Source organism: Accipiter gentilis, chromosome 28 (genome assembly GCF_929443795.1).
Source record: "Accipiter gentilis chromosome 28, bAccGen1.1, whole genome shotgun sequence".
Lineage (NCBI taxonomy): Eukaryota > Metazoa > Chordata > Aves > Accipitriformes > Accipitridae > Astur > Astur gentilis.
In genome coordinates, this window is record NC_064907.1 from 12,304,534 (window position 1) to 12,316,705 (window position 12,172).

General features: G+C 39.1%; 1 protein-coding gene across 1 annotated transcript in view; it reads right to left on the bottom strand.

The window, feature by feature from the left end:
* Positions 1 to 12,172, bottom strand: part of DISC1 (DISC1 scaffold protein) — a 205,931-nt gene that overhangs the window by 180,473 nt on the left and 13,286 nt on the right. Inside the window, 2 exon segments of the mRNA XM_049831349.1 lie at positions 1,096 to 1,165; positions 4,754 to 5,742. Of these exon segments, the coding sequence (XP_049687306.1) occupies positions 1,096 to 1,165; positions 4,754 to 5,742 (1,059 nt within the window).

Below are 12,172 nucleotides of genomic sequence, written 5' to 3' on the forward strand. Positions count from 1 at the left end.
ATGCCACCCTAAAAGAATGACTTGTGACAGTAGCAGACTTCTATCTATAGACAAGCCTTTAAGAGGCCAACAGAATCACTCTTGCAAAAGGGCTACGTACCTACTCCCCAGACACTATTAAAACACATTTTAATCATCTTGGGGGACACCTTTGGGGGCACGGAAACAGAGCCACAGTACAACTGCAAAGCTTCACACATTAACTTTGAAAGGCAAACCACAAATGTGATGCTCCCCGACACCTAAAAGCTGTGAATAAAAATGTGGCAGGAAAGGAACTATCTTTTTCCAGCCTTATTCTCTGAAGTACCCATGCAGATTTTACTGAAACGTTTGCAGGGCTTCCCAACTGAAGACAGATCTACCAGGAAGAATTTAACCTAGAACCTCAAGACTATCAAAATACGAGTACCTGAACACAGACTACCATAACAGGAAACAGTAAGAAACCAGAGATGTGTGTTAATAGATGCTCTAATTATTAACACGCACACACACAGAGCTTATCAGAAGTGCCAAGGCATTTCAAAGGAAAAGCATTATTCAAATACAGATATTTGCCAGCAGCTGTATCATTACCATATTCTCTAGCTGGTTTTGATTAAACTCAGTGGACATCAAGTTAATCCCACAGGACAGTATCATTCACTTTTATAATAGCTACTGAGCTCATTTCTGTGTTTGAGCCTTGCTGTAGTGTCATGACTAAATGTGGCAAGCAACAAATCACACCCTCTCAGCAGCCAGTGCCTGTCCTTTCTCCTTTCAAAGCTTTCACTCATTTCTGCATTTTTTAAAGTCATGCTGCTTCAAAACAGCTGATCCAGATGGTGGATATTTGGATTTCAACCTTCCCACATGGTGATGTGGCTCAAGAAAATAAAAACTGTTGCTACCTGCTGCTGACCTACTTCTTTCTCTAATTTGTTTCCTGCCATACAACAGAATAAACAATGCAGTTCATCGAACTAGTCTTCCACACCTACCCACCACTATGTAGCAAATAAAAAATAAAATTAATAGAGGAAGGAGGGGGAAGGAAGGAAAAAAAAAAGCAGTATGATCCAGCAGGGAGTAGGGGGGAGCAACTCTCACCTCTGTCATAGTCATCTTCCTCTACTGCTTTTTCCTGAAGCCTCTGAAGCCGTAAGACCAAGGATTTTATCTATGCAAAGAGAAAAAAGTTAAATATGAAGAAGTTGCATTTAAAAATATTTAGACTATTAACATCTACATAATAAAAATTTAATAGATTACTACATTGCTAGAATGGTCCGATTTTGAGAGTGAAACCAAACATTAAGTGGACAGACCTATTTGGAAGCCAGCTGAACTGCAGCTACTTGAACGAAACTTGGCTTTAGTCCAAACACATACAGAGATAACAAACTATTTCTTGAAAAGCAAAAGAGATCATGTGATCATGGGATATTTTTCACCCTTTGAATAAATCAAAGTAAGGATTATTAGAGGATTCTGTCAGCATGATATCTACTTCTGATCACACTGTACTCAACAGGGTGTTCTTGAGCCCATTCTAACAATTTTTTGCCTACATGAGTTTTGCAAAGAACAAATCCAGAATTTCCATATGCAAACCACATTTTCTTCTGTAAGTAAAAAGAGAAATACAGTATGAATATTTTGGAACAGGTATACTTATGTTATGGCACAGAAAATTGTGTTCATATGCAACCAATGAAGGTTCATTAAAATATAATTTAGGCTTATCTGCATAACATTAACGTTTGCATTTTCAGAAATGTTCACACTGCAAATGCTAGATGGGAAAAAAAGAAAAACACCAATACCTATTCTACATACAGAGTGCCTTTTCACACCAAAAAAGAAACTCTTACCGTAATAAAGTTTTATTTCTGAAGTTACTGCTTCTCTTTGTTAACATGAAGGGTCTGGACCAAAGTTCTAAATTTACTAAAAAATTGTAAGGCTAGGTGTGTATTCAAAGGCTACTACAAGTTTTTACTGTTAGAAGAATTTGGTTAGAGGGTAGGCAGTCCTATCCTCATTGCCATGCCAGCCACAGCCTAACATGGCTACAGTTACAAGACTGAAAAGTGTTTTCTTCTTATTAAATTTATACATGACCTGTACCAAACAAGCTGTTATCAGCACTGAAAAAGGTAAGCCTGAAAAAAGCAGCAGCATGTATTCTCGTAGCCCAAAGCCTGAAAGTGCTTGAGAAAGCATTTTCTAACACAAGAAAATGCATACTTTATACATCCTGCATTTATAAAAGATCTTGCTCCTCCCTGAAACTCTTTCATATTTAAATCCCTACATTTAAATTCTAAATTGCATAGAGAAAAATAGGTACAGCCAGTCAACAACTTAATAGAAACACTCAGTTATCGTGACTAAACAATCAACACATATATTAGGTAAGACATCTAAATTAATGGCATCTCTTCTAAACATGGTATGTGAAAGTGGACTAGTCAGAAAAGAACTAAAAAAAATAAAGCCAGAAAAGAATAAAAAAAATGCTTGATTAATAATAGGTTATAGGATGCCGGGGGGGGGCACACCCAAACAACATTGTATATACTCCCTTTTCCTCAAGGTTTTATTTGATTTTGTTTTTCACAACCTGAAACTCCAATCTTTTTTCTCTGAGGCTGGTAAGGAATGTGTAACATATTGAAGGGAGGAGCTCTGAATCCTCACCATAAATTATTTTCTGTATTTTATGCCATACTTTTGATAGAGTTTTAAAGAAGCCTGCAGTAGGAATGATTCAAATGACACTTTTTTCATATATATGATGTATAACAACCATCTATACTGAGAATACAGCTTTGCTGCTGTTTGCAGTGTTTACTCCATCATGCGCCCACAGTGGCAGGTCATTTAAAGTCTGCTTGGGTACCACAGCCCAGGCATGCCCACGGCAAACTGACTGATGCTGTCACAGTAAAGTGCTTTCTATTTGCAGGCTGGTAAGATGCTTGGAGCTCAACTAATCAAAGAGCTGCTTCAGCGTGGCATGTCCTACATCTGTACCATGTGATGACCACTTTTTTTTTTTTAATAAGTACAGAAAAAGCATAATTTTAACAACTTTGGTATTGTCTCCTGTTGTTGACTACAGTTGCCTTTGTTCCCTTCTGAAAAGTTCGAGACTTGCTTATTATCATTACAATAGGAAGGTGCTTCAAATTAAACATCCACACTGGCTAACCAAGGGCAAAGACATCTGAGGGCACAAATTCCCAACTCTCCATTCAATGAATTAATGAATACAGAAATTAAAGATAGCAATTTTTCTTCTGTGCTTATCAAATAAGCATACTGAAAAGACAGAAAAATAATTTCTTATTTTGATTATGTTATATATTCCCAAATTTGCAGCAAATTAATTTCCCAAACCATCCCAGACCATAGGCACATTGTCATTCCAGGCATGAAGCCAAAGAAACTGCTCCATGTCAATGTGTGTGAAGTCTTGTAAATTAGAAAACCTAGTTTAAGTCCTACATGCATCCTCTATGAAAAGTAAGTATTAGAGAGCATCGTAAGCCCAGGTCAGATGTTGTGGAGCGTAAAGTAAGAATAAAAGTTTCTCAACCTTCTGTCTTACCCAGACAGCAGGTTGTGCAAAGTGTCCCCAGAGCAGGTTGCTTCAGCAGGCCTAAAGACAGTACAGTACATCTCAGCAGGTATGTCTGAGCTGAGAAGACACAAGAACCTGGGTTTCTGAAAGGCATCCCAGAAACTCAGGGCACTAGTGAGACACTAAGGAAAAGAAAAAAAAAAAAAGAAAAAAAACCACACCACCAAAAAACAACCCCACACCAAAAACACCCCACCACCACACCAGAAAAACCCCACCAGCCACTTAGTGCACCTTGAACAAATTTGTGAAATCCATCATGTCCACATTAATCTCTGGATTACTGCTTCCTGCATGCACAATAAAGCCAGTATTTGGCTCCCTATTGCAGGTAAGCTCAGAACGGTTTCCCTCCGATGCCCAGCCCACCATCCCAAAAACTGTATAACAAAACGTAACTGATCCTTCTTAAAGTTTCCCCATCCCTTTCCCATGAAGAACACAGTGAATGACAATGCCTGTATATGTAGTAGGTATACATATGGGTATACACAGTGCAAAAAGAAAGACTCCTGACTCAACAGCCCGGTACTCCTCTGGAGTGGAAGTAAAAAAAAAAAAAGTTCAATTCCCAGTTGGAGTCAGAGCAGGGACTTGACTCCCATTTTTCTTCATGCAGGGAAAGTACCCATCTATTAGATTACAGACTACTCTCATACAGATGCCTCACTCCAAGAAATTTTTGGCTAAACTTATACATTTCCAATTACAAAGCTTAGTGTTGTTAAATCATGGTGCTTCAAGAAAGAGAGTTCTTACCACCCCCAAATTTTGCACTACATATACTCCAAACTGCAGACAAAACAGCCACCTGTGAAAGAAAATGGTGTTTATTGAATTCAGAAACTGTATGACATATTAGAAATGAAAGGATCACAGTTTCAGCAGAACACAGGAATAGGGTACTGCAACAACATCACCTTTCTTTAAACAACCAAAAAGAAAATGAAACTGGTTTTCTCACTTTTATCATGCAGAGTGCTACTGTAAACCTCTATGAACAAATGCCGCAAAAGCCATTAATATCCCAACTCCTACATCAACTTTGACTTAGGCACTATAAATGCAAATGATGTGAGGGCCAGGGGGAGGAATCAAAGATGAAGTGAGATTACTAACCTTTAATGTACTGCGGTTGCCAAGCAGGCAGTCCTGTAGCACTGGTTCATATTTTTTCATCAAAGTATCCCAGTTATGGTCACTAACAGTAAAGCTACTTTCATAGCCTGAGGTGACAGAAGAGCCAGCAGATGCTGCATCTGAGGAATCTGTAGAGTATGAAAATGTTGCATCCGTATCTGAAAGAGAGACCGTCTCGCAGTCCCGTAGTTTATCACTTGCTGTGGACTCATTTTCGTACTCCAAATCCTCACTGGGCCTGGAGAAGCAATGCAAAGCTCCCAAGTGCTCACAAGTTCGTGCCATCTCTTCTGGCTTATGCAGATTTCCTGTGGTGCTGGGATGCAGAACATACTCAGCTTCCTCGACAGTTGACTTGCCTTCAGCATCACCTACTCCAGAGGCCGAGTTCAGGGAAAGCTGTATGAAGCTGAAACTTGAACTAAAGCTATCGTGTGCACCAAGAGAACGAGAAACAACATCTCTGCTCTGATATTCACAGTTGTTATTCACTTCTGTCTGATCCAAAGCATACATGTTCGGGGGCTTGCTCACTTTAGCATTGTGGCTTTTCTGCCGTGTACAGCACACAGCAGAAATGCCTCCTTTGCTTGTTGCTGCAGCAGAGTAAACCGCTATCACTGCATTTTCTGACCGTGGACTCTTGCAACATGAAAGATTTTTGCAGCATCCTGACATTTTTCCAGTAGTGGCCAATGTCGTTACCCCATTAGCAGGAGCTATGGCACTACTTGCTGCACTACAGCGTAAGAATTCAAAGTTACTTTGGCATGGTCTGCGTAGAGAGCAGTTCTCAAAGTCTCCACAGTGCTGCCTGCCATTTTTGAGCTCTTCTGGGCTGAAGGGTTTGCAGGCACCCAGGGACTGAAACTCTATCTGTCGCTGAGCTTCTGGCCTCATGTATCCAGGTCTTTTTGCCAGCTTCTTTTTACGAAGAGAGCCTGCAGGCATTAAGTGCTCTTGACCATCTGGGGGAGGTGAAGAAAAAGTCATTAAAGTGTTTCTGCAGTTTTCTAGGCTTAACATATTGTAGCATCTGAAAATAATTGTTTCAGGAATTTCAAACAGCACATCGCTTTCCATTTCAACAAAAGAAAGACACTGACCGTACAGCAGACAGAGAAGAAAAGGTGTTGCTGGAGAAGGCTGTGTGTATTCAGTCACTTTCTAAAGAGTTTGCACCTGCTTTTAAGTGAACTCACCAACTTAATCACATCCATCAGGACACAAACCTGGGTACGATGAATCACATCGTTTTCGCTATTCATAGCACCGCTCTGTGCTGCTTCATTCTCAATTTGCTTAGCAGCATGCTAAAGCACAGACCTTGTTTAAGTCTCTCTGATCCAGAATGATTTTCAGACTTACAAGCATGTCTAGGATAGGACTGAACCTGCATCAAAAAGATGAGAACCATACTCACAAAGAAATTTTGTGCATGATCTGTTGTTGCTCATGTCCAGTTTCTTGTCTTCATATCCACGTTTTATTAGTATGAGCAAGTGATTAAGACTCTGCTTCCAGAACAGACATGACTCTGTAACACTCTGTGGCTGCAGATGTCAGCCTAATGAGATATTTTATAAGTTGTCATTTAGATTTACTGTACTACCTATTGTCCAAAACGTAAAGTGAAAGGAAAAGTTTTGCATGCAGGACCATCAGTCCCAGAAAACTATTGCCACCATATGCTTGGTATCGTTACAGCAGTATTAATACCATTACGAAAGGGCCTCAGCTCAATAGCTCAATTTCCCCACATATACCTTACTTACATAGATAAAAAGATAAATTTGCTGTTTGCAGAGCAGAATAGAAAGAACCAAGATATAAACCTCAACGAACATTAAAAGTGACAGATAAGAATGTGGTATCTTGCCTGTTTTCTGTACATTTCTATTAAAAAAAATATGGGTGAAAGATTACATGGTGACTACTTTCAGTTTCTTATGGATTTACTGCTAGTCAAAAGGTATTCCATTCGTCTGTCCTGCACACAATCAGTGGGAATACAAGCTCTGCACCATCATCCATTGTAACACAAAAACATATTGACCAGACCTATTTGCCAGAATCACCCTTCCAAGGGATCTAGTGACTAGTTGAATTATGCCCTCAATTAGCTGAATTTGCCAGAATCTCAGGTCTTACAAATATTGTCATCACCCACACAGAGCTCTTCCAAAAACACATTTGAGATTTTTTTTTCTTTACATGCAATCTATTTAGCATTCATCTCTAATCACAACCCTTTGTCAATTTTACACTGCCAGATGCACACAAAATCCAAACTCCTCAGCAACTCCTAACACAGGTCTCATACACACCTTACTACAATGACATCCTATACAAAAATTTAAGCATTAGACCTGAAACTTCCCAGGAGACTTTTCCCAACATTCACTACACTCTCTCCAAATAACCTTCAACAAAAGCAATTTATACATTTTCCACATACTAGAATAGTGGCACATGTCACCATGGGACTACAGTTAAGCTTCTGTATTCTGCTTCCTATCACCATAAATTAGAATACCCCGGCTGTCTCTTACATTCTCTTTTGTCAGAGGAAAAAGCATCACTGAAATCAGAAATAAAAAAGGTCACCGAGTCCATCAGCCTGCCTACTATAAAAAGACAGTGAAATGCTGTATCGGGAGTAATTTAATAGAAGTCTTAACAAATAGGAACCGCTCTTGGAGTAAGGGAACAAAAATTGAACAAAATGTTCTTTAGAATTTAATTCTTTTAGTTTATATACAAAATAACAGCCTAAATTTGCCTTCAGCAGAAGAAATCAGTCATGCAGAAAAAAGTCATTCTAAGACTGGATATACTTATCGCCATTTACAAAGGCTAGTCACAGGCCTCATCTGTGAAAATGGAAAAGGTTCTTTGGTTTAATTAAAATCAGTTTAAAATTGATCTCACTAAATCACTATGAATTTCTAAAGCAGACAGATAATTACAGCCCTTTAAACACCAAATTTAAACTAAGCTAATGTAAGCAAGGTTTCAATCAGCCAAAGTGTTAGATATTTGCACCAAATGAACTGGATACAATTCTGAAAATTGTTGGAGCCAAAGTGGTACAATTCCAGTATCCTGAACAAGCCCACACAAAACCCACGCACCGCTGTGCTCCTCCCAACATTCGCAGGTAACCTTCCAGACAGGTTTACAATTCAGCTCCTTTATGGACTGCAGGTCTGCCTCCTGGTGAGTCCAGCAGCACAGGTCCCTCACCTGGCTACCAGAGCAGCACCACTGCCTGAATTACACTAAAAATTATAGTCCAACAGCCACGAGCCATTCAGAGGATGCTAGAAGGAAAGGGCTGCAGGTCCTTAGTCCCAGTGTAGCTGCACCCGAGCACAAGGCAGAGAAGGAGTGGACGGACACAGGGCTGGGACAGCACCTCAGAGTGAACATCCATGCCTGCCTTCCCCAAAGGACAAGGGAGGGATGCGGCCACAGCTTGTCCTCCAGCTCCAGCTAGAGAGCAGTCACAGTGCGCTCAGCCATCACAAAATCCAGCCAGGATGTTACCATGGCTTTGGGTATACTGTTTGTGCACTGTTTTCCCTTCTGCCATGTCCCTTTTCTAAAGATTAGAATGTTTTCAGTTGTTTGTCACCACACATCTGAAATTTAGCTACAAAGACTTTGTTTTTCTGCATAGCTTTCCAACCATAGCTTGCTTTGTCGGCACATCAGATACAGAAACTACATTGAACCAATTCAGCTAGATTGTTAAAAAAAGACAGGCCTCAAATTTTTCTTACAATTCCCTCAAGTTTCAAGCACATCAAGTAACTGATGGCAATTGACTACAAGACTATCAAAATGGTACCTTAGAATACTGTGAAACAACTGAAGGTAATTAAAAAAACCCTACAGTAAAGTGTGTCATGCATTGTACGAGACATGCACTTAGAAAAAGAGAAAAGTCACAAATGGAAGAAGGGCCTTTCAATTGTAATATTACAAATCAACTTTTAAAAAATACGTTACAATCCTAGAAGACAATGCAACGTATATCTAACATCAGATTACGTGCAAATTGCTTCAAATCCAAACTATGAAAGCCCAGAAATAACTTAATTATAACAGCTCTTTCACCACAACAATCTTTCCTGATGACCAGCATTTCATAAGAACTAACTGCTCAGAGCCAGAACACAGGTGCGGGGAAGAGTCTATTGCTGTAAGCAAGGCATGACCATAAATGCTGCTCACATCTCAGGTGCACCAGTAAGATGAACAAGTAAAGGAGAGGTGAAGCCAAAGAGCATTTCCCACTGATGGAAAGAGCACATTCTCTTGTACCAGCGTGATGCTAGAGGACAGCAGAACAGTCATCAAATTTATTTTAGTTAATCAGTCTTTGTTTTCAGCCACAAAAGTGGCAGTTCAATTTTTTGATCAAATGCTCTAGTAGCATCTGTGGACAGACAGGTGTAACTACCTTACACTTCTGTAAAGTCCACTAGGATTTTATAGATAGGTACAGAAACTCTGAAGCAATTATCTACCCACCCCTGCTTTAAACACATAACAGAAAGTGCTTGCAAGCTCATTAAGTTCTCCCTGAAAGTAACTGAGAAATTATATATGCAGTTTTAAAGAGAGCTTGACTACCCAAATACGCCTATATTACACACAGTTGATTTTTATTAGAATAACAAATTCACCTTCAGAGCATTTGTGGGTGGTAACTGTGGAGTAAAGGAAAAGATATTTGGTCATATTCAAAGCCAACTATCAAAGCACTTCTCCAAGCAATTTCTGTAGTGCTGCTTCTATTAAGGAAACCTTAAACACCTGCCTTAAACTGTATGCAAACAAACTGAGATGAAAATATTTATTATTTACAGACACACAAAAATGTTTAACCTATCAGTAACAAAAATGAACCATTCCCAGGGATTAACCAATCTGACATGATAATAACCATTCCTGTTCAGCTCCTAGATCATAAAAATATGTAAAATGTTGCAGCTTCCTAATCAGTTATATTTTGACTCATTTGCTGAATTTCAAAGATACCACTGAATATTCAAAATAAGATGACACTGATCTCAATACAGCCTATGTTAAAACAAACCAGCACTTTCAAAGAAAGTTACTTCTGAATAAAGATTTTTATAACTCTCAAAATGCAAAAGTCTCATTTAGCTTTTTCATCTTACTTATTGAATGTTAACTATACTTTGATTTATCTAGCATTTTATAAAGTATATCTATAGAAGACAAGCAATGGCTAAGCTGCATTATATTTGATACCATTTACAAATTATTTCCTCACCAAGGGTTCCTGTGATTTCTAAGGTCACAGGCTAGGTTGTTATTCAACTGTTAAATTTCCAAGACACCATGTATAAAATAGTCCCTGAAGTCATTAAATGCATATTAGTTTCTATTCTTTATTAAAAAAAACTTCAGAGTTGTGCATTTTAGAAGTCCAAGTGGTCTTCCTTAGCCAGTGTTTAAATAATTGTATTTTTATTGACACACTCCCATAATGCATGTCATTGAATTGTTACATTTGAGCCACTTACCTTCTCAATGCAACTGCTCATTTTAAGCCATCTGATGAACTTGCAACACCTCTCTCTACAGTAGGAATCACATTAGCTGATACCAGTTTCAATACACCCATCAACTTCCCCCCCCCCCCCCCCCCCAAGAAAAAAAAAAGTATTTTAAACCTGGTTTTGCCTTAACACTAAGAAAGAAAAAAAAAAAATCTGTTAAAAAGCTGGTAAATATCAAACACTTCCCATGTCAGTAACAATCCCCTATTTAGTCAGGGGAAATAAGAGAAGCACCCCTTTCCTTAATTACATATTATAATTGTGTTCAATACTACTAACACTTTAAAAACACATCTGCATCCATCAGTATTCAGCAGTGCAGTAACGATGCACAAAAGCAGGGTTTTTTCTCAAGCAAGTGCCTTGCTGTGACAAAAAGAACAGAAATATGCCTTTCTGATCTGATCAAATTTAAAAATGTAGCAAGTATCCAGCTTGCGAAAGCATGCAGTTGCACTGTGAGGGCCTATTCAATAACCAATCAACACCCTACGGCTAGCAACCCGAGACCCGAGGCTTGGCTATTATAGAAAATTGCATTCTTCCAAACCGAATGAAAATTATACCACCCAACTTCTCCACTGCAGCATTACAAGGAAACTCATTGTGTTGGCCAGAAAAGCAAGCGGTCAAATTCACTCTCGAACAGCCAGGTGACTCTGTGCTGTCTCAATAAAACAGGACCACTTACATAGCATGATACTGTCAAAAAAAAATGACATTTCTGCTCTTTTCATATTTGTTTTCATGCAGACAGCTACCGTTACAGAAGTTCCAAGCAAAAATAAAGCCAGGGAAGCCCAAGACCTTTGCAATAAACTTCAGCATAATCCTGTTACAGACACTCCTCACACATCTCGCTCTCTGGCTGTTACTGTATCTCACATTCAGAATTCATCTCTGGTTAACAACCCTTAACCCAGCCAGTCTCCAAACCTCCTTATACAGCTCACTCACATATTTCTCCTAATCCACTGCAATCAGCCTAGGCTAGCTGGAACTGCCAAACTCACTTAATCAACTGCCTAACATAACAGTTACCTTTTCAGGGCCCCCAGTCATCACTTCCCTACACCCAGCTCTGTGATCCATCCCATGGACCAACTACCTGATGGACAGTAAAACACCCTGCGGGAGAACACAAGCAGGTCTGGGAAAACAAGCCAGTACCAGCACCGGGCACCTTCAGCAGAGTCAATAACAGACGACAAATAACTTCCCCACAAACATCCAGCCCTATTTTTTTTTTTTTTAAACCTGTGAGTATAATTCTTTTTAACATACAGTTAAATAATTGAGAATAATTTATCCACTTTCCAAAGAGGCAGAAGTACACACAAGTTGCAAGCCTACAGAGAACACTCACAACAGAGAGCCAATGCTTATTTCGGGAGTTTTGTTTTTAAGGTTTGTTGTTTTTTCTTCCTGGGGGAAAAATCTTTTGTTCCCCATTTCAGTGCAAAAGTCTGTAGAGGCAGTCCATGCAAACGTCTCAAGTGGAGAGAACGCTCTGGTTCTTTCAGTCAAAATCTGAAAACGGTTTTAAATATTACACGGAAATAGGGAAGCAAGGATTTTTTTATTGAAACTGTGAAGTTTGGTTAGGTCCTAAATTAATTTGCAAACAACACTTAATGGGTTTGCAGTCAAATCCCATAAAAGTATTTTACCAAACATGCATGTAACTATGAAATTAGTACACAGCAGTCCTTTTCAAGAATGGTCTATTTAACACACCACACTTCTCTTTCATCACTCTGTCTACAGAGTGACAGTGTGGATTCCCACTACTTCTGCTCAG